Source organism: Littorina saxatilis, linkage group LG5, assembly GCF_037325665.1.
Source record: "Littorina saxatilis isolate snail1 linkage group LG5, US_GU_Lsax_2.0, whole genome shotgun sequence".
In the NCBI taxonomy this organism is placed as follows: Eukaryota; Metazoa; Mollusca; class Gastropoda; order Littorinimorpha; family Littorinidae; genus Littorina; species Littorina saxatilis.
The window spans coordinates 31818998-31842641 of NC_090249.1; the positions used below are offsets into that span (position 1 = coordinate 31818998).

At 43.7% G+C, this 23644-nt stretch overlaps 1 protein-coding gene across 2 annotated transcripts in view; it reads left to right on the forward strand.

The window, feature by feature from the left end:
* Window positions 1–23561, forward strand: part of LOC138966881 (protein patched homolog 1-like) — a 78283-nt gene extending 54722 nt beyond the window's left edge. For both annotated transcript variants that reach the window (XM_070339265.1, XM_070339266.1), the window contains exons 23-27: window positions 14964–15063; window positions 15468–15833; window positions 16782–16896; window positions 17303–17434; window positions 17868–23561. In XM_070339265.1, coding sequence (XP_070195366.1) covers window positions 14964–15063; window positions 15468–15833; window positions 16782–16896; window positions 17303–17409 — 688 coding nt within the window. In that variant the 3' untranslated portion in view covers window positions 17410–17434; window positions 17868–23561. The remainder of the gene's footprint in view (window positions 1–14963; window positions 15064–15467; window positions 15834–16781; window positions 16897–17302; window positions 17435–17867) is intronic.
* Window positions 23562–23644: the final 83 nt, after the last annotated feature.

A 23644-nucleotide genomic window follows, 5' to 3' on the forward strand; every position in this document is an offset into this window, starting at 1 on the left:
CCACTGACGTTTTGCCTGTGGACCACAGGCGGTATCGCTTGAGTGGAGGGGGGGGGGATTTCTCTCTCTCTCTCTCTCTCTCTCTCTCTCTCTCTCTCCCTCCCTCTCTCTCTCTCTCCATGATTTAGGCAGATTTATTTATTATGTTAACAAACGCCGTGATTTACTTCCTAAGGTGTAACAGAATGATTTATTTTGCTTCATGTCTCTCTGTTTTGTTGATGTGGTTGAGTGCATTGCGTAGCTGCTAGTTTTTAAACAACTATGTCCTTTGATGTATGTTGTAGTTGAGGATGTATTTGATGAGGCACCAGCCATCCCCTGTACATACCCATACATGTATGTTTTGTGCGTGTGTGTGTGTGTGTGTGTGTGTATGTATGTGTGTGTGTGTGTTTGTGAGAGAAGGAGAGAAAGTCAGAGTGTGTGTGTGTATGTGTGTGAGAGCCTGGGTGAGAGAGAGAGAGAGAGAGAGAGAGAGAGAGAGAGAGAGAGAGAGAGAGAGAGAGAGAGGGCTATCATGTTTGATATATGTACCGGTTGTAACAGGTCAGTTGGCCCAAACAATAAACTTTCTGAGTTCTGAGTTCTGAGTTCTCTCTCTCTCTCTCTCTCTCTCTCTCTCTCTCTCTCTCTCTCTCTCTCTCTCTCTCTCTCTCTCTCTCTCTCTCTCTCTCTCTCTGTAGATATATCTACTCCGTTCATGGTATCCCTCTCTTCGAGATCTCTACTCTTTTTCAACATACCCTTTCAGTTTCAATCTTTCTTTGCTTCCTATATATTTTGGTTTCCAGAGAGAGAGAGAGAGGAGAAGAAGAAGAAGAAGAAGAAGAAGAAGAAGAAGAAGAAGAAGAAGAAGAAGAAGAGAAAAGAAGAACGGTAAACACACAAAAACCGAAAGAAAACATGTTCTCAGTTAAAAACAACCAAAATACTTAGTTCGTACAAACAACTTCAGTGGTTCAACCATCCCTATATACAAACTAGGAAACAGAATCAAGCATACTCACTCCTCCCTCACCCAAAACTTCTCTAACGGAGAAATCACACGCAGACAGAGACAGACTGCAAAACAGAGACACCAGCCTCTCTGGCCCCTCAGACGCCCTTAAAAAGTCTCGTCTGCGAAAAAGATACTAACACTGGGAAGGTTTTGTAACACGCCTCAAACCAAAACCCAGAAACCTCAAACCGTTTTTCCCATTCCCAAACAGCACAGTTCTGAGGGAGGGGGGAGAACTAAAGATCCACGACAAATATACAAAGAATAAAAAATCGCAGCATACGGCATAATAAACGTCTGTTACGTTCAGCCCACCCACCGTTTGTATAGTCTGTGTCTGCCGGGGTCTACATGTACCGAGGAATAAAAGAACAAAATGATGCATTCTTAGTTTTTGTGTGGCTTTAAAAGTTTGCGAAGTGGCTCCACCACAAAAACCTAAAGAGCTACAATTTGTTTTCGTTTCTTCTTACCCCGAGGGAACTGCAGTCAAACATGCGTCATGCACAAAGTCATGAAAGAACAAGTTTTCTCCTCCACAAAAACCCCCCAGTTTTGCTATAGGTCCATAGATCAAAATCAGAGAACAACACTCTTAAAACAATTAATTTGCCCCAACGCCATTTTAAAGAACGGCTCTCCTCGGATTCCCAAACAAGAACAAACTGCAGAAATTCTGTCATGAAATTTCTCTCTCTCTCTCTCTCTCCCTCTCTCTCTCTCTCTCTCTCTCTCTCTCTCTCTCTCTCTCTCTCTCCCTCTCTCTCTCCCTCTCTCTCCCCCTCTCTCTCCTTCTCTCTCTCTCCCTCTCTCTCTCTCTCCTCTCTCTCTCTCTCTTCTCTCTCTCTCTCTCTCTCTCTCTCTCTCTCTCTCTCTCTCTCTCTCTCTCTCTCTCTCTCTCTCTCTTATTCTCCTCCCTCATGGTCTTCTGCATCTGATGGTAGTAGAAACACTGCAAAGGCACCATCGATTTTCCCCCCATCACCCTCTCTACCTGTTCCCCTTCTCCCACCTCTCCTTGCCTCTCCTCCCTGGGACCCCCCTTCCCCTTCCCTACATTTGGACCTCACCCCCATCACCTTTCCCTTTGCATGGTGGCTGGTTCTCACGGGTGGTAGTGTCGGGTCAGACAAAGGGGACAACAGCCACCGGCTTTGCCCTTTCTGCCAGACTTCCCTGACCCTGATTTTTAATGAATCTGCCCTTCCGCCCTGCTGAACTCAGGTACTGATGCCAGCTTTTTTACCTCCCACCCCCTCCTCCCATTCTCCCCTCGCCCTCCTGTTCCATGCCTCCTTGTTCCTGACCTCATCTTACTTTTCCACCCGCTATTTCTCATGCTTCTTGTGCCCCGTTTTCGTTCAAATTTTGTCCTCTTGCATGTTGCGCATTCATTATGTATTTACACCCCCGGTATAGGGGTGTGTATAGGATTCGGTCGATGTGTTTGTGTGTTTGTGTTCGCATATAGATCTCAAGAATGAACGGACCGATCGTCACCAAACTTGGTGAACAGGTTCTATACAATCCTGAGACGGTCCTTACAAAAATTGGGACCAGTCAAACACACGGTTAGGGAGTTATTGGTGGATTAAGATTCTACAAGGACTTATAGAGGGACATATTAATGGTCAAAGGGAAATAACCTTCTCAGTTGGTGGCAGTGAGAATGGTTATTTCCCTTTGACCAACGGGGGTGTTTTTCCTACCTCGGAGGAATTTCTTGTTATTTTCTGCTCGGTTGTCATTTTTGGCCAGGGACTTCAGATATTCGATACCGGCAAGGTTTGTAATGTACATGAGATTTTGTTTTTTGATCCCAAACGAAATGTAGAATTCTATTCATTTGTTAATTATTTTCATGACGTTGATGGCAAATGGTAGATACAACTCGTCGGTCAAACCTCAACGCACAAGCTGCTCAGTTGTATCAGGCCCTTCTGAAACAGTCACCCCTTACGAGTTTGTACGTACGTACCTGCATCTTTTGAACCTGGTGGAAAAACCTCATCCAGGAAATGGAGGGGTAGCGAGCAGTGTGACACTTTATGACTCCCTAGTATAAAAGGGATGCTTGGAAGAGGCAGGCATTCTGCAGATAGACATTGATGAGCACAAAACGAGGATGCAGGGGTGCACGTTTATGGGGGGACATTTCGGGGGGTCTGGGAACAGCGCAAACTATTTAGATGACTGTCTTTTCACTGCTGCCTTTATCCCTAGAACCAGACTGGTGGGTCCTGGTTTTGTGGCCGGAGCCGGGCTGTGTGTCTGGGTTGGCATCGGCCACCCGGGTTTTGTGGTGATTGCATTTTGAAAATGCGGGTGGGAAGGGATGGTAGGATGATGAGGGTGGCGGTGGGGTGAAAAGCTGCTTTTCTTCTTCAATTTTTCATTCTTTGATGTGTGTGTGTCTTGGTGGGCGTGAGGGGGGGCGTAACAATTTCGAGAGTAACCGATTTCATGACTTTTTGGACCATCTTTTTTTTCTTTTAAACATCTATTTGTATTTAGGTATTATTGTAAACAACATTTTCTGATATTTGATTTTGGATTTTGGAACTTTGGCAGACTGCTTGGGAAGTACTCATGATTATACTGTTTGAAAAGAACCGTCATAGTAGTGTTTCAAAATATTCCACCTTCCTAACCTACACTCCCCTGTGTTTCGTTTGGCTGCTTAATAGCTACCCCCCTCCATAACCTCGAAAAGATCCATGGACATGCACTCAAACATTATGTGCAAGGAAACGTTATGGTTGATTTATTGTAGTTTTTGAATGAAGTTCATGTTAAATTATAGAGCTGGGCAATTTATTTTCTCAAAGAAACTACGGAGAAGTTCCAAATTACATTTGCCTTTCCTTGCAAGTTACGCGTGATTAAACTAAATCACTGCAGTGATCTCAGAGGTACGAGTTGGGAGGTCTTCATTTTGGTGGTCGGGATACACATTCATTTTAACAATACATGCGTATTCACTGGATCCTGTCTTCGTTTGATGTAGTTGAAGGCGTCTAATCTAACTCGGCATAACTTCCCACACTTAAAGCTGCTCACAAGGAGACTCATTTTAGTGCTGTGAGCATCAAACACCAGTTACCCATGACGTGGGCCTTGAAAGGAAAGGGATGGGTATAAAGGTAGCGTTTTATTTAGCCAGGCAGGGAGCCACAGTCAGAACATGCAGCCACCAATCACCACTAAAAAGACATGAGGCGAATACATACATGTCAATAAAAACTCAATGTTCCTCCTCACTGCATCACTGGCCCTCCCGCTCCTACCTTCCCCCACCCCCACCCCTTTAAACTAAAAGGAATTTCTTCCCAGAATCTGCAATAAAAACATCGGCTTTTCCCCATTCGTAAACCAAACAGGATGAGATAGGTTTTTCTTTCTTCTTTATTCCGCCCCCCCCCCCCCCCCCGCCCCCTCCCCCTCCCCCTCCACCCTTTTGTCTTTCTTGTCTGTCAGTCTCTCAACCTTAATCCTGACAGAATGCGGTAGAAATCTTCTCTCTTTTGCTTCATCCTTTTTTCACTTAAAAAACAACAATTCTGCTTTCCCCCCCCCCCCCCCCCCCTGTCTCTCTCTGTGTCTCTCTCTGTCTGTCTCTCTCTGTCTCTCTCTCTCTCTCTCTCTCTCTCTCTCTCTCTCTCTCTCTCTCTCTCTCTCTCTCTCTCTCTCTCTCTACCCTCTTTATTTACTTCATTTTGTGTAAAACTTTTATTTATTGTGTTCTCTCTTTTTACATAGAGGGGTAATCGAGACGAGGGTCGTGGTGTGTGTGTGTCTGTCTGTCTGCGTGTGTGTGTGTAGAGAGATTCAGACCAAACTACTGGACCGATCTTTATGAAATTTGACATGAGAGTTCCTGGGAATGATATCCCGGACGTTTTTTTCATTTTTTTTCGATAAATACTTTTGATTACGTCATATCCGGCTTTTTGTAAAAGTTGAGGCGGCACTGTCACACCCTCATTTTTCAATCAAATTGATTGAAATTTTTGTAAAGCAATCTTCGACGAAGACCGGACTTCGGTATTGCATTTCAGCTTGGTGGCTTAAAAATTAGTTAATGACTTTGGTCATTAAAAATCTGAAAATTGTAATAATTTGTTTTTATATAAAACGATCCAAATTTACGTTCATCTTTATTTTTACATCATTTCCTGATTCCAAAAACATATAAATATGTTATATTTGGATTAAAGACAAGCTCTGAAAATTAAAAATATGAAAATTATGATCAAAATTAAATTTCCGAAATCGATTTAAAAACAATTCCATCTTATTCGGTTCCTGATTCCAAAAACATATAGATATGATATGTTTGGATTAAAAACACGCTCAGAAAGTTAAAACGAAGAGAGGTACAGAAAAGCGTGCTATGCAGCACAGCGAAACCACTACCGCGCTGAACAGGCTCGTCAGTTTCACTCCGTTTTGCACAAGCGGCGGACTACGGTCATTGTGAAAAAATGCAGTGCGTTCAGTTTCATTCTGTGAGTTCCACAGCTTGACTAAATGTAGTAATTTCGCCTTACGCGACTTGTTTTTCCTTTTTTTTTCCTCTCTTATTACTTCTTCCCTTTTTAACTTTTTTTTTCTTGTTCTTTTTTTCTTTCTCTCTTGTTTTTTGCTGGTCTCACACACAAGCTCCCGGGGGCCGAGACCGACTGGTGGCGCAGGCACTTTCACGTCCCACACAACCCCCATACGGGGCACGCATTAAAAAGGCTGGCAATCTTTGATGGACGTTTCATTTCTTATTTATGACTACCAGGGCCCCTGGTCTCGCCGCCCCTATCGCTACTCGTGTACACGACTTCGGGGTACGTCTGTAGGTGGGGTGGGGGAGTTGGGGTGGATGGTGGTAAGGGGTGGGGAGAGAAGTTGTGTTTTGGGGTGGGAATTGTCTGAGGTAGGGGAGGGACACATCAGGACGGGGGAAGAGTGGTAGCGGAATAGGTGGAAAGGTATGTATCGTTCTGCTGCTGATTTTGAAGATATCAATCCGTAGAATTTGAGAGAAAAATTGGGTAGTTCTTCGAGGGCTGGGGGTACTACTTGACGAGGGGTATTTGTGGTTGTGGGAATCAGTTGGAGTCAGTTTGGTGGAAAGAAACAAATAAGCCCCAACCAGCTGTTGAAGCGATTACTGGGTACCATGGTGTTTTATATTGAGGGTGAACAGTTAACATTCAGAGGCTGTTTTGTGTGTGTGGGTAAGTTGAACAGGTAGCAGCACTTTTCCCAACAGGGCACTTTCACCCCTAAGACTATTGTGCAATGTAGTAGTTTGTAGAGGATCCATAACTAAGTGTTTGCGAAGAAGATCGTGCAGTAGCCGGACACAAACCAAAGTTAAAGAAGCAAATCCGTGCATTGGTCATAAGGGTGATTTTGGACACGCAGGATACCTCAGCGTTGTCCTTACCTACCTGTCCGTCGACCCACCCGAGCGTGTCATGTCGCAAACCCTCACCTGCTGACCCCTCCTCTCTCTGCCCCCCCTTCCTCTTCCTCCCGGTACCTGTCCCAACCCCTCCCGTGTCCGTGTGTGGTGGCGGTGTGGGTGGTCGTCTCTCCTGTCTTCACAGCTCCCTGCACTCCCCGTAAAACAACAGTCTTGTGTTTCCATGTCAGTCTTTGTTGGTCATCGGCGAAAATATAAAAAGCTTCTTTTTACGGTCTTCACACTTCGCCCCCCCCCCCTTCCTCCCTCAGTCAGCGAGGCTCTCTAACCCCCCCCCCCCCCATTTTTCTTTCTTTCAGAGTCTGCCTTTGTCTGTCTGTCTGTTTGTCTGTCTGTCCGTCTGTCTCTCTCTCTCTATCTCTCCTCTGCTCTCCTCTCCCTCCTCTCCCTCCCCCCTCTCTCTCTCTCTACCCCCCTCTCTCTCTACCCCCTCTCTCTCTCTCTCTCTCTCTCTCTACCCCCCCCCCCTCTCTCTCTCGTTGTCTCTGGTTGACCAGAGGGGACGCTGGTCGGAGGGTGTGCCGAGGCTTGTGTCCGAGTTGCGAGGAATATCAGGCCAGTTGCCATACAAGGGATTGCTGGACTGCTGACCACAATGACTCACCATTTTCACCGTCACAAGTGATCAGTGTGGAGGAAAAAAAAGGCGGCTTTAATCCGTTAGGTCACGTGGAATCAGTTTGAAAATCCCATTTTTGAGAGAGAGAGAGAGAGAGAGAGAGAGAGAGAGAGAGAGAGAGAGAGAGAGATGGGGGGGGGGGGGGGGGGTATTGTAACAACAAATTAGTCTACCTGATACGTCCACGGAGAGACGTATGTTTTCAGTCTTTGCCACTGCCAGATCTGTTCGCTCTTTTCTTTTCCTCTGTCTTTCTACTTCTTTCTTGCTATCTTTTCAATGGTGAAGACAAAAACATAGTAAACGAACTAGTATAAGTTAATGCCAACTTCTTTTTTGACAATCAAGGTTGGTCAATAAAAGGATGGTCAGACGCCAGCAAGGTGATGTCGCTTGTGTTGCTTGGTGGTGCTTATACGAGTGCCTTTATCCTGAGGTAACTAGTTTGGAATTCATCAGCTAAGGAGCGTTGTGCGACAGCACTTAGAAGATCCAGGAGCTCCATGCAGTGGCGCTCGAAGGATCCCGAAGTTCCGTGCAATAGCACGTAGAAGATCCAGAAGCGTCTTGCAATTGCATTCAGAGGATCCATAACTAAGTGTTTGAGAAGAAGATCGTGCAGTAACAGCAAAGAGCTTTCCCTCCGTTCCTGTTTGGTAGCAGTTAGAAGATCCATAAGCTTTTTTGCAGCAGTACTTTTGAGATCCAAGATCATGGTGCAGCAGCCCTTATGAGAGTGCAGGAGCGTAGTGCAGCAGAACGTAGTAGGTCCAGTAGCTTGGTGCATCAGCGCTTGAAAGCTTGGTGCAATTGTAGCACTTAGAAGGTCTAGGATGCATTTTGAACAGATATACAGCACTTGAACCAGGACAGGGCGCTGTAGGTAGGCCGCAGCACCGACAACCACCCTGACGTTGGAATCAGCATCCACGGTGGTGGTCCCTGATAGCAGCCAGCAATTAACTCACTCTTGATCTCCATCTCTCCATCTTGTGCGCTTGAAATATTTCACACCGCCTCCTTACCTGGGCTGCTTGCAGTGTAGCTTGCCCCCTTTGTCCAGAGATGAATCTCATTCTGCCTACTTGTCAACTCATTACACTCGTTCACCTTTCTGTTTTCCCCCCTTGAGTGGGGTGAAGCGGTTCACACCTTTTCTTGTGCCCTCCCTTTGAAAGCCACCGTGTAGTTTTGCGGTAACTGAAGAACAGGCGCCATTTTCGTTTCTCACATCGCAGGTTCGCGTTAAATGTTTTGTGTCGCGGTAGCGATGTGATGATGATGATAAGGATGATGTTTGATTTTTGGTAACTACTTTTTTTTCTCGATGGATGCGGTTACAGATTGGAGGGATGGGGGTGTGATTGGTTAGAAGTGGTGAGAAGTGACGTGTGTGTGTGTGTGTGTGTGTGTGTGTGTGTGTGTGTGTGTAGGGGGGTACAGGTGTGTGTATGTGTGTTCGCGCGTGTGTGTGTGTGCGTGTTCGCGTGTGTGCATGGTCGATCGGCGGGTAGAAAAGGGTCCGACTCCTGCTCTGAATGGTGAATGGATCATCATGATAAAGAAGGGTCGCATCCATGCCGTTTTGTACACGAGAGTCTGATTCAGCAGAAATCATTGCAAAGCGTCAAAGCTTGTTGGCTGTAGAAATCATTTCAATAACATGTTCCAGTGAATGAAAATTGGCCTATCTGGCCAATACGGATGTTTTGGTTGTTGTTATTGTTCACTTGCATGTTTTGGGCACACCCATGCAGGTATTACTAACCGCTGCAATGGAAAACTGATTGACCTGAAGAACGCGAAGCATCTCGTGCACATGCACTGACACTCAACCTTTGCCAAACACCTATCCCTTTTCCTGTGAGTTTGTTTTCATGGGCTTCTGTTCCGTTCAACGTTTTGTTCCCTACAACAGCAAGCATCGCAACAATTGGCAGCAGAATAACTCCCCTCTCCCTCGCCTATCCACCCTCCCCCCTTTCTGTTTTGTCCCTGAAATATCCTCCATGTATGATTTTCCCCCACCGACCCCCCCCCTCCCCCCCCCCTCCCCCCCCCACACACACACAGTAAAACACACACACACACGCGCGTGCGCACGCACACACACACACACACACACACACATAGACTTCTCATCTGGGAAGTGGGGATTTGATGTTCCCCAAAGGCAATGTGAATTCAGTGGAACTTGAAAGTTACAGTTTGTATGCCTTCGCACAGACAATAAGACAGGGATATATTACAAGGGATATTCACAAGATGCGGACAGACAAAGCGACAGACGGACAGACCAAAAGACCCATGTCACCGACACAGCCTACGGTGAGAGGAACACAGAATAGAACCACACCAGAAATTAACGGACGAACAGAAAATGTATCTTCCCCACATTGCACATGTCCCACAGACTGTAAAAACACAAGGGAGAAATACTCGTCAAAGGTGTGTTCAGGGAGAAGCATTAACCTCATTGCTGTACCGACACAGACGTACAAGCAGACAGACATAAAGACAAACACGCACGCACGCACGCACGCACACACACCCACACACACACACAAGATACACACACTGACACACACACACACACACACACAACCTGACACACACATACACACACACACAACATGACACACACACACACACACACACACACATTGTAATCCCTTCTTCATTCCTCCCATGCAAGCTGTTCAATAAACACGCAAGACGGTTCGAAACATATCTCTCAGTCTACCTAGACAGAGCAGTAAAGTGGAGTATAGAATAGTCAAGTACAGACTGACTGGAGTAGGGTGGAAGGTGGAAGAGCGAAGCCTCGGTGGGCGGAGGGAGGGAGAGCGGTTGGGAGAACGGCAGCTGTGTGGAGGCCTGTGGCCTGGGACCACCCAAGCTGCCGGTATGGAATTTGTTCCCCCCTTTTCGTCTTCCGTGAACCCCCCTTCCTCTTTTACTCTTTCTCTTTTCTTTCTCGAGGCTCTGCCAGGGGTGAAATACACTATAAACACACTTCCGTGTGTGTGCTTGAGAGGCCCTGTGAGGGAAAGGAAAGACTCTCTCTCTCTCTCTCTTTCTCTCTCTCTCTCTCTCTCTCTCTCTCTCTCTCTCTCTCTCTCTCTCTCTCTCTCTCTCTCTCTCTCCCTCTCTCTCTCTCTTACATAATTATGTGTGTGTGTCCCTCTTTTCTCCGAAATATTGTTCCTCATCTTGTCAATATTATTTGTCTTCGAACTTTCTTCGATTATCACTCGCTTTAATTGAGTACTCTCCCTTTCCAACTTTATTGCTATGTTTCCCCCTCTCCCATCCTGCCTTTTTCTCTGTGTCTCTGTTTTTCCCTCTCTCTCTCTGTCCCCCTCTCTCTCTCTGTCCCCCCTCTCTCTCTCTGTCACCCTCTCTCTCTCCCCCCCACCCCCATTCTCTCGCGCACTCTCTCTCTCTCTCTCTCTCTCTCTCTCTCTCTCTCTCTCTCCCCCCACCCCCATTCTCTCTCGCACTCTCTCTCTCTCTCTCTCTCTCTCTCTCTCTCCCCCCCCACCCCCATTCTCTCTCTCTCTTAGGCCTACCTGACGAGATGTGGAGGAAAACAGGTTGTGTGAGACTGTTGTTTGCTCTCTGTCAACTGTAACCTATACCTGGACGTGCTAAAAGTTGGACTTTTCCCCCGCTTCTTCAGTTCACCCGTTTCCCCCTCCCATAGAGAAAACAGGGTAACATTCGAAGGATTGGAGAGCGATAGAGAGAGAGAGAGACAGACACACACGCACGCACGCACGCACGCACAATAATAATAACATTTGCAGATACAGAGAGACGAAGGGCGAATTTTTAGAACAGAGCTATAATTTAGGTAAAAGAGAGAGAGAGAGAGTGTGTGTGTGGGGGGGGGGGGGGGTGGGTGGGTTGTGGCGCAGGCAGAAGGGGAGGCAAATCTGCACGAAAACAGGGGCGTGGGCCTCCGAAAAGTAATTTTCATCACGTCGCCAGACTCATTGTTCATAGTTCATACACTAACTAATAGTCCTGCCGCGAACAGCATCACTTGGACGGGAGGGGCGTGTTTGGTAGGGAAGTGTTTCGTGCCACTTGTACTCACAACATAATGGCTGTGTGTTTTGGGCCCTTTCTGATATTTACTCCCACCCTCATTAACATTTACATCCCAAAAGCTGTTTTTATGTTAATAAGCGGGCGATGCGCGGCGCGGAGAGGGTTTGCAAATATTAACACTGGGTGATTTGCATCTGATTTTTAGGGGGGAGGTCTCTGGTGTCGCTTTTTATTCTGACACTCGCGCTTTTTGCACCAGTGTAACCAGCTGTTTTTCCGTTGAATGTAGGAACATTGAAATTTGCATCGCTTTTTTTTTGACAGTGACAGGACCGCACACATTTTTTCAGGGTGGTCGAGGGTAATGAATCTTAATTTTATTTTTACATAATATATTTGGATTTTCGTTCTTCATGAAAGTTCATTCTCAGGTGCATTTATTTTGACCCCCCCCCCCCCACACACACACACACGCACACAAACCCCCTCCCCCCAAAAAAGAAAACCCAGAAAAAACAAAAAACAACAAGAAGAAGAACAACAAACAAAACAACCAAAAACAACAAGAACAACACACAAACATGAAGGTGTAGTAGACTTGTTTATTAGTGACCACTTCAAACTTGATTTCTGTCACGATAATATGGCCTTCAGTTCAATTCGTGTCCTAAGCCAACAGAGGCAAGATATCCCGCAGTGGGGCACTGCGGTTATGAAATTAAAGGCCCCTCCTGTTTTTGGAACCGCAGGAGCTTTCTAGTTTGCTGTTAGGTAGATTTTTGGTTCCTCTTTCCTGTCATGCTCTCTTTTTCTTCATGAATTCTTTTCTTTTTTCTGCCTTCTTGCTCATTCACCTGTATTTTTTCCAAAAATCTCTTCTCTTGCCGCTTGTCTCGCGATTCATGTATAGTTTAATCTGTTAGTGTTCTGATGTAAGTCCAGCAGTAGATAGGTTAAGCCTATTTTAACATACTGGAAACTGGTAATCTTCCAGTAGGTATTAATTTAGTTTTACTAAAGCCTGCTGGGACACAAGTAATGGGTTAGTGCATTTGTAAACAGGAATCGCTTGACAAGTGGCCCCCTTCATCCCCCCTTCCTCGTCCTGATATGGCTCTGCGTAGTCGGCTGGACGTTAAGCAACAAATAAACAAACAAACAAAGAGGCAAGATAAGGCGAGGCAAGAGGAACAAGTCGCGTAAGGCGAAAATACAACATTTAGTCAAGCTGTCGAACTCACAGAATGAAACTGAACGCACTGCAATTTTTCAGCAAGACCGTATACTCGTAGCATCGTCAGTCCACCGCTCGTGGCAAAGGCAGTGAAATTGACAAGAAGAGCGGGGTAGTAGTTGCGCTGAGAAGGATAGCACGCTTTTCTGTACCTCTCTTCGTTTTAACTTTCTGAGCGTGCTTTTAATCCAAACATATCATATCTATATGTTTTTGGAATCAGGAACCGACAAGGAATAAGATGAAAGTGTTTTTAAATTGATTTCGAAAATTTAATTTTGATCATAATTTTTATATGTTTAATTTTCAGAGCTTGTTTTTAATCCAAATACAACATATTTATATGTTTTTGGAATCAGGAAATGATGAAAAATAAGATGAACGTAAATTTGGATCGTTTTATAAAAAAATTTTTTTTTTACAATTTTCAGATTTTTAATGACCAAAGTCATCAATTAATTTTTAAGCCACCAAGCTGAAATGCAATACCGAAGTCCGGCCTTCGTCGAAGATTGCTTGGCCAAAATTTCAATCAATTTGATTGAAAAATGAGGGTGTGACAGTGCCGCCTCAACTTTTACAAAAAGCCGGATATGACGTCATCAAAGACATTTATCGAAAAAAATGAGAAAAAAAAACCGTCCGGGGATATCATTCCCAGGAACTCTCATGTAAAATTTTATAAAGATCGGTCCTGTAGTTTAGTCTGAATCGCTATACACACACACACACACACACACACACACACACACACACACACACACACACACACACACACACACACACACACACACACACACACACACACACACACACATACACACACACACACACTCACAGACACATACATACACCACGACCCTCGTCTCGATTCCCCCTCTATGTTAAAACATTTAGTCAAAACTTGACTAAATGCAAAAAACGGACACAGAAAGAAAGAAAAACAATCTGGGGTACATGAAACAAAGAGATACAAAAAAAGTGTAACGAATTTTAGTTGCATCTTCATCTTCACACATAATCCCCAAAAAGTAAAGAGGACAACTAAAAACAAGTACTTCTCCCTGGAGACTGGCCGGACGGTGGGTGGAATGGTGGCAAAAGGTGGGGGGGGGGGGGGGGGGGAGGTGGGCGGATATATATGAACGGGGTAGCTGTGTGGTTCTCTCCGTGTGAGTGTGTGAACCTTTCCAGAGGTCCGTGTGGTCCCTGGAGCAGCCTGCAGCAGTGGATGGGCCCCTTCCTTGGGCAAATAAATAGGGGCTGGGTGTTTACAGGGAGCTGGCTCGAGGCCCCTAGGGGCTCCGCTGGGGCCGGGCTGTTTACACAAGTGGCGCGCTCTCCATTCTTAGTCTTTCTGCCTCTCCTCTCTCTAGCCATGGCTGTTCCCTGTGTCTTCTCTACCTCACCACTACTGCTTCAGTACATGCTAGAGATCACAATGAGTTGGGGAGGGGGGGGGGGGTGCGATCTGGAACTTTCGTCCGTGGTTTTGGGTTGTTGGGGTGGGGACTCGAGAATGAGAGAAACAGATAGACAGACAGACAGACAGGGACAGACAGAGATAATGATGACGATGGTCATCATAGATCCCCCTCCCCCCCCCTTCCCTACCCCAAACACAGTATCATCACCAAGAAAACATCACACCGCTAATTACACTGGTAAAGAACTTCTTCCCCCACCCCTCCAGCGCCCCACCCCTGTTAAATCACTTCTGATCAGTCAAACAGACAAAACTAGCGGGAGGGTGGAGTGGAGTGGGGAATAAGGTACCCGAATAGAGGTGGGGTCGCAATGAGGGAGGGGGAGGGGGATCAACCTGATGTACATCCACTTGCGGGGGAACCCCCCAGAGGTTGAGCCACTCAAAGGGCAGGTAGGATACTTATTGGAGGAGTCTCCCCGTTTTCCACACATTGTCTGCATTCCACCTCCCTCACACAGTACATAAGTAGGCACGGCTGGCAATTTGGGGCGAGGTTGGGGTGGGGTGAAAGTGGGCATTTTTTGAGGGGAGGGAAAAGACAGAGCATGATTTAATGAAGTGGTTTGATTAGAATACTTTATTAGCAGGTGGCTTGTTTAGGCCAGGTGTGTGTAGGGTTTACGTTGTAGGTTTTGTGTTTTTGGTGACAAGGATGGCTTCTGCTTTTGCATTGTTTTGTGGTTTGTGGTATGTCAGTCGTCTCCCACATGTGAATTGTGTGGTTTACACAAAGCATTAACAGGTGAATTCAAAAGAATTCCATTGGTCTGTTGGCGCACCTGTAGAATAGATTGGTGGTTTCCCCCACGTATTCAGCTATCTCCACCACCAACCCCAAACGGCTGATGATAATAAAAATGTAACATATACACTCGATATACATGTAAAACAAAATTTGGCCCTGAAGACACGATTCATTCAACTTTGGAGCAGAATGACTCAAGGGAGACTAAACTAGGTGTGGCTTGCAACAGTGATCAAGTGTTGTCTCCCTTGTACCACGCTTGCAAAATTTCATTTCAAGTTGAAACTGAAGGTTGTGCATCATGAGTAATGTGCTGGTTTTTGTGTGTGTTGCAGGTATTTCTTCAACGTGCTGGCGGCTTTGGTGGTGATTGGCATTCTGAATGGGTTGCTGTTGCTGCCAATACTGCTCTCATTTCTGGGACCAAAAGGGGAAGTAAGTAAAACCCTTATAAATGTACAGCTCAGCCAGTAGAGTTAACACAATCTGGCCAACCACAATTACGGTTTAGAAAAAAAAGGAACACTAAGAGCAAGACTAAACTGTACAAGTGGTTTTACTGTATTGCATTCTGCTCAGACTTCGTTTGCACTGATTCATTGTTTTATTTATTTATTTTATGAAAATATTTCTGAGATTGTTTGGTGGACAACTTCTCCATGAAGTCAACAGACAAATGCTGAGTCCCGGCTTGTGTTTTGTTGAAATAGTGTCTACTGTTCGTTTTTCTTGACTTGGGGCGATATTAAAACGTTAAAACGCAATCAGCCCTCCCTTGAGATTGTCAGAACTCCCTTTCCAACTTGGTGTCTACAACAGTTGCACTGTGGTTGTTTCAGGTTATTCCCAAAGAAAACCCAGACTGCCTATCCACACCAACGCCAGAGCCTTCACCACGGATGGGACGCGACCAACGTCACCACCACCACCACATACGCACCTCCTCTTCCTCCTCTTCCTCCTCCCGAGGCCGTCGAGTGTACCCTCGGCGGAACTCTGACATCTCGCTCTCCACAATCACCGAAGAGCCTACGCAATATTCTTCGCACGAGATCATCGTTCAGCCGGAGGTTGTGGTGGAAACAACGACAATTCCGAGCAGCGGTGCAACGAGCGAAGGAGGAGGTGGGGGAGGGGATTGGGGAGGAGGAAAGCGGCGTAGCAGTGGTAACGACAGCGATGACAGCAGCTGTGACAGCAGCAAAGTGAGTAGGGGGGAGATCGAGAGGGTGATGGGGGGGGGGGAGAGAGAGAGAGAGAGAGAGAGAGAGAGAGAGAGAGAGAGAGAGAGAGAGAGAGAGAGAGAGAGAGAGAGAGAGAGAGAGAGAGAGAGAGAGAGAGAGAGAGAGAGAGAGAGAGAGAGAGAGAGAGAGAGAGAGAGAGAGAGAGAGAGAGAGAGAGAGAGAGAGAGAGTGACAGAGGAGAGAGGGGGAGATGTGTGTGGGCACACACACAACAAATGATATGCAAATATACACATCTGAAGCAGTCATTAAATGCATACAACAAATGCATGAAACTATTACAGTAGGTATCATATGCTTGATAGCAAAAGCATACACGCACGCACGCACGCACACACTCACACACGCACGCACGCACGCACGCACGCACACACACACAAGAGGAGGAGAGAGTGTGTGTATATAACACAGGAGAGAAAGATGGAGAAGAGTAATGGGAAAGAAAGAGAGAGGTAGACAAATAAATCTTTCATTAGCCAAGTCTGGAAAAGATCAAGACCATAGTTTTAAGGGGTGAGTGTATATTCCAGACCTGTTTACTCATACGATTTCACCGTATTTTGTAGGCCAAGTTTCCAAGAATACGATAAATACTCTGGTTGATAAGCAAGTACGACGATTTCCAGTGTCATATTCTTACAGTTTTATCATCAGTGCGACGGACGTTGTATTGGAATTTCACTGCTAACAGTTTTATGTCGGTCACATGATTAAGAAGCTCCTCTACCTGGAAAGAAAATACACTCAATATTTTGAAAATTCACAGTCTCTGTGGAAAGTACACCAACTGTTCAAATTTGGTAAACAGGTCTGAATTATTCAGCACCATGGGTGCAGTGTTACCAGGGAGAGGTAGTCAATGACAATGTTAACTTTTCTAAAGGATGATATTTGTTTCTGATGTTCCAGAGTTTTCCTGTGACCATTCATGTGCCCACTACGAGCGGGGGTCAAACTTCCACTGTAACAAGAGTCAAGGCCACAGCTACAGTCAAGGTTGAAGTTCACACACCCATACCTGGTGGTGAGTACTGGCACTTTTTTTCTTAAGAGAGAGACAGACAGACACACAGACAGACAGACAGACAAGACAGACACACACAAAAGACCAGACAGAATAACTGAAAATGAGAGGCAGACACAGAGAGCTCTTTGCAGAGTAAAATCTTTGAATAGTCTTTGCCATGCCAGGCTTCTTGTGTGAGACCTTTCTTCTGACTAAAGCAATCTAATCCAAAGAGGGCTGCACTGAAAGACAATTTTGGGTGGTTCCACAGGTTACCTCAATGACAGGTGCCACTGTATGAAAGCTGATGTGCATCTGGTTGTCACTTTTCCTCTCTGTATGACTAATCCTTATACTGTGCTGATGTGCATCTGTTGTCACTTTTCCTCTGTATGACTAATCCTTGTACTGTGCTGATGTGCAGGTGCTGTGAGCCAGGAACACTCGTACAAAAGCAAGCGTCGGAAAATGAGGCAGTTAAAGGAACGGGAAAGTCACGGTCGCAGGCACTACTCCGACTCAGAGTGCTAGCTCTTTCTCACCACCAGTGTTGTTAGTGAGTATCCTCTTTATTTCTCTTTTAATGTGTGTTTTTTTCTAAAGGTTTTGCCCTAAGTTGATTTTTTTAATTGTTTTACTGGGAAGGTTTTGCCCTCAGTTGATTTTGTGTTTTTTCCCGTTTTATTTTCTTCAAAGGTTTTGCCATCGCTGATTCTTATTTTAATTTGGGTGTTGGAAGATGCAGCAGTTCTGCCTCCCTCCCTACATGAAATGGTGTAGCGTGGAGGAGAAACTGGCTTCATTGTTCTTATTTGTATTTCATTTGGATAAATTTGTTGTTTGTTCTGTTAAAGGTCGCAATTAGTATTTACTTAATGGGTGATTTCTTCTGTTAAAGCATCCAATATAATTTGCTTGATAGGCTGCCTTTTTTTTTTATTACAAAATCAAACTAAGATTTAACCAATGATTTTTTTCTTCTGTTTCAGATATTGTTACTGTTGATTCCTGATGTGCCAATGGTGCTTTGAGTCCACAGACCTGCCAGCTGCAGCCACCAGCAGGGAACAAGCCACGTCCTTCAATCCACAGACATGACGCCCATCCCTAGCCTACTCCCTCCCTCCCTATCTCCCTCCCTCCCTCCCATCCCTCTCCCTCTTTTACACCAGATGAGAACTAGACAAGGCACTGCAGAGCTCCACTTCACTGAATATCTACCTCGCTATTTTTTCAAGTCTTTTTACCATTGGTGCTTGCAGCTTTAACCAAGGATTTGTGATGACTCTAGCTGGACGAGTTGTCATGCTACGACCCAAGACGTTCAGAGTCAGTGTTTCCATCCACGTCCACTGGCAGCAGAGAACACACAAAAGGTGTGGCCAGTTTTTTCAATCCAGTGTTACAACTGGAGAGTTTAGCTACCTGCCTCATCGGCCACGTTTGTGTGCTGCAGAGCTGAGCTGGAGCACTGTAAAGAAGTCACCTATTCTTGTCCTACCGTGGTGAACTGGAGAGCCTTGTTTTTACTCGTCCAACCATAGGCATATCCATGTCATTAAGGAGTCAACTGTGGAAGAAGGGAACGCCTTTTAGTCTTGCGTCAAAATTAAAAGACTAAACCGAGTCTTGTGGTTCCTCGAAGCAAATTCTTGAAAATTCCACAACACACACAAAACTTAAAAGCTTCCCGCAGTGTGGATCTGGTGGGCTGTGGAGACAGAAATGGCAGAAATGGTGTGGTTCTTTGGCAGTCATCACTAAAATCCAAGTCCAGTCCAAGACTTGGGTTGAGTCCAGGTTTTGTGTTCCTGGTCTGGTTGACTCACTGCTGGTCTAGGCTGGCCTACTCCTGGTGTGAATGATAGCAGCATTGCCAAAGATGTACATGTATGCTGAGATTGTCAGGACTTGTTTTGAACAACACATGTTAACCTTTTGTGGGGATTGGAGCGCAAAGGCCAGTGGACTTAGCTTGTCGGACATGGTTAAGTCGTCTGCAACTTTGTGACCAACAAAAGGACAGACAGCAAATACTGGACTGGTCTTGGACTTGATACTTTGTTACTTTCAACTTGGAATTGGTTGTGGACTGAACAGTGTTGCTCCTCTGGGTCGTCAAAATACCTCATATATGTACAAAAGGAAAGAAAACGTGCATGCCTCTATTTGAGTTTCTTGTGTGATATCGTGCTGTTGTAGACAGTTGTGTACATAAACAGTGTACAGTGGTGACTAAAATAAACTTACAAACGGACAACGGTAAAACAATTACCATGAACGGTGTGATCATGTGTAAGTTTTGTGGACAAGACTGCGCTAGCTCCCCCCTTCGTCGACAAATTCATCCTCAGGAGTGTGTGTAATATAAACACAACGGACACTTTGAATTATGAACATGACACTGTTAATTAGTCTACTGTGGTGGTGTCCCGTTAGCAAACGTGGGAGTGAAGGTACATTAGCATAGTACTTGGCCAAAGAAAAGCTCTCCCAGCAGTTGACCGTACCTTGGCCAGCCTGCAAACAACAGTGTAAACTCTACAAGACACTATTCATAATATACTCTCTCCTCTACTGTGAATACGGAAATCTTGAATTAATCGACCTCACACTTACGGGTAAACTTTAACACCATTTTAGAGACTGAAGGCTGGTGTATACATGTGCATTTAGTCTTCCAAGGGTATAATATTATTGTGTTATAATTGGACAACTTTGTTTATAAGTCACGGGATTCTTTTTTTTTTTCGTCTTTTTTTTCTTTTCTTCGGTGGTTGACTGTGGAATTAATGTTATTTATTTATAAGTAAGTATCTTGGACTGGTAAACTGTTTCTTGTTAATGACTGCTTGTCATCATGGTATATATATAATCGTATATATTGTACACAATTTTACAAGCAGTTTTTAACAAGAAAGAAATGTACAATTACTTAGTTTAAAAATCATGTTGTTGGTATTGTTTCTTGTTTTGTTGTTGTAAATTGTGACCGACTCTTTGTGAGGATGTATTTGTGTTCATTAATAGTAACAATGTACCTGTAATTATGTGGTGTTTGTATGAATGTGAAAATGACATAATATTTAATTTCACTGGTCAGTGTAATCTTTAGAATAAGCAGGTTATTTTCAATTTATTTTGTCTTCATTCTTTTTATTTTAAAGTCATTTTTTTTTCTTCTCATAAGTTGGGGTTTTGGGAGCGATAATAACAGAGCACAAATCTTTGCGTGTGTGTGTGTGTGTGTGTGTGTGTGTGTGTGTGTGTGTGTGTGTGTGTGTGTGTGTGTGTGTGTGTGTGTGTGTGTGTGTGACAGAGAGAGAGAGAAAGAGGGGGAGGGAGAGAGAGAGAGGGGAAGAGGGAGAGAGAGAGGGAAGAGAGAGAGAGAGAGTGGAAGAGAGAGATAGAGAGAGTGCAGTTCTGATTGTGTGCGAGACAAAACCATGTTATGGGGGAGATCTAAGACACATTTTTATATCATTGACAGGTTTGACGACTAGACTGGTCATTAAAGAGAAATATGTGAACATTTTGTCGTCTTGATGATGGGCATTTAAATATGAATGTTGTTGTTGATGAATCCATGGCAAAATGACAATTACTGTTAAGAACACTTTTTAAAGTTGTGTACCTAGTGAGGCATCGCACATGCTTTTTGTTAAGTTTTTGTTTTGGCCAGTACATTTTTATCCTTTTATGTTTGTTTCATGCAATGCAAAACGTTACCTACCTGCTTTGGTAAAGTTTATGTTACTCGTTAGCAACATACAGATGTAGCCAGCCACATGGTTTGAGCAGACCAAAAGTTTAAAGGAGCACATGACATGATGTATTATGATTAATTTATCTCTTTTTTTTTAATTTGCACGAACATTTTAGGGCTTCATGCTGACTTACGTACATTCAAAGAGTTGTTACAATTTTTGTCGCATGGTAAGAAACGGATGAACAGTTCTCAAGGGTAACTTTAATACAATCTTTTTTTTTTTTTTTAATGCTTACCTGTATGTTATTTCCCTTGTCTAGTTAATTTCAACAGCAATATTCAACAGTGTAGGCATAACTTTCAGAATTATGGTAACTAACCTGTGTCTAAGGTTTGGATAGCTGAAGCAGAAATGTGTAGGCATAAGTCATTTTAGCACCTTGATGACCTTTCGCGGGGCTTCCTCGAGTCGTCATTAGTTTGTGTTTTGTTTCATTGTCCTTTCTTTGACTTACCCTTGCGTCAGCTGAAGACCAAAGAAATCATAGCGTTTTTTTCTTCCAATGTCTAATGTCTTAAGTGTCCTCATATTTCTCTCAGGATCTTTTTTTTAGCACTGTTTGTGTACACTTGCTTTTCATTTTGTGTTGGATTCATGATCACTTTGGTGCTAATACTGTCAGACCTTTGTTTACTTCCTAAGCTATGGATTCTGAAGTAACTGATACAAGAAGTCAAACTGTGCTTTACTGTCAAATTCTGCAAGCTGAAAACCCACTTGTATTTGAATGTGAAGGTTAAAACAAAAAAGTGTAGGGATGATACATGTACACCATTTAGCCCCCACCCCCTCTTTTTTGTATAAAAGTGCACTTCTTGAACCAGTATCTTCTTCTACTATTCTTTTTTCATTTTCACGGAAAGCAAAACTGTTTTATGTTTTAATAATTTCAAAACCACAATCTTTGTAAGAGAAGTGTTGGTAGTGCAGCCTTTCAAACCACATTTTATTACTACTGTAGCTGCATTGAATTTGATTTTAGTTTGTGTTCCATCTTCAAAGTATTGCATTTAGTGGTTGATTCCATGCTGATACATTTTGGAAAGCTGACTATATACTTCAGTCATGAAAACAATAAGATTTTTTTCTTCTTCAGATTAACATTTTCTTTAAATTTCTATGAATTAAAGATTTTTGGGGGGGTAATTGTCATACTTTTTTTTTATAAATAAAGTAAACTAAATTTGCTGGTGTTATGAATAGCTTTTCTGAAATGAAACTTTACATAAACAACATAAGACTATCATTAAAAAAATGTCTCTCTACTTCTCAGCTTTGTCTATGTCTTCTCTGGAAATCGTTTAATTTTATTTGTATGTCCTATGGCAAAAGAGCAGTATTTCTGGCATGAATGTGTCTTGTTGATAATGATTTTTAATGTTGTCATGTCTATTTACTTATTGTTGATATACCAAATGAAAATAAGATTAACAAATACCTCATCCATAGGGCAGTTGTTGTGAGTGACACTTGCTGCAACTGAAAGAAACTCTGGCAAAGGGTTACAGTGCTGTTGGTAGGTTTACACAGACTTCCGTGGGTAAACATTTTTGCACGAACACTTACACTTCAGGATTTTGGGAGCATTGTGTCCATGGTAGACACGTCTGACCTAGGTCGCTGTTATGAACTTCAGGATTACAGGGTACATAGTAGTAATACACTGTATTTTTATTTTTTAATTTCTGCGCGATTTCGATTGTCAAAAGGCTGTATATGTTATAAGGAGTGGACAACACTTTGGTCAAAGGTTGTATGTTTTGAGCTCACTAGAATCTCTGCATTATAACCTTCGTGGTTGAAAACGACGTTAAACACCAAATAAAGAAAGAAAGAAAGAAAGAATCTCTGCATGATATCGCATGACAAATTTATCACTGTAACATTAATTTTTATTGTGATTTTTAAATGAAAAAGATGTCATTCTTGTCCCCTTTTTTGTTTTATAGAAAAGAAGAGAGAAAAATGGAGTGTCACTTAACAACAGCAACCCTTTGCCAGAGGAAGGTCTGTGATAGGCCCTGTGTTTTGTGTGTCCTTGATGACGTCAGCCAGTATGACGTCATCACGTCCATGATTTGATGTCATGATTTATGCACCCGCCTGCTCCTGAACTGTACATATTAGCGAAGAATAAGGGTTTTCACCCAAGTGTAGTGAACAAGGGGCGAGAAGCCTTGTTCAAATCCTCACCACTGCACCGTGTATTGTTACTCATGCGTGAACACTCGGCCAGCCACAGTCTTGGTGTATACTCCTTCCATCTGGGATCACTGTTTCATGGTTAACAGCCTTTCTTATTTATTTGCGATTGGAAATTGAAGAACATTGTAAAAGCGAGGACGTTTTTTTTAAATATTTTTTAATATTTTTTGTGTGTTTTGAATAGGCCACCGACTACTGATTTTTAGAAATAAATGCATTTCCGTATTTGCCACTTTACATTCATTTTAAATACTTTTCACCTAAAAATGTGGGTATAAAGAAACGAAATTACGCTGGAAAAAAACAACTTTTTTAAAGACTTTTTTTTTCTTTTTTCGTACTTCCGTCACAATTAATAATCATGCCGTTCATTTGTGTGTTATTATTCGTTGACAAACAGCAGTGTGTTTTTGGCCTGTGGTCCTGGTTCATTGCAATCTACTGCAAACTGCACTGTTCATGATTACAGGTTTGTTTTCCAGCCCAAGGGTCTAAAGGACATGCATACTGCTGAAATTCATTAATGTGTGGTGATCGTGGCATTCTGGAATGGCATATATCCAGCAAGATTCTTTTTTTTTTGGTCGTCTTTTTTTTTAAGGCAGTTGTATGGCACACCACCAAACTCATCATTGTGGTCACCCCGATGACTTGTGCACCGTTACTGGCCACACGTTAATTATAAGAAAATAAAAAATGAAAATAATATGCTAAAGGTGTTTTGATTGTTGCTTCTGTGGTCCTGTATCTCTCTGACTCAAGCTATCAGTGTCTCTCTCCCTCTTTCTGCT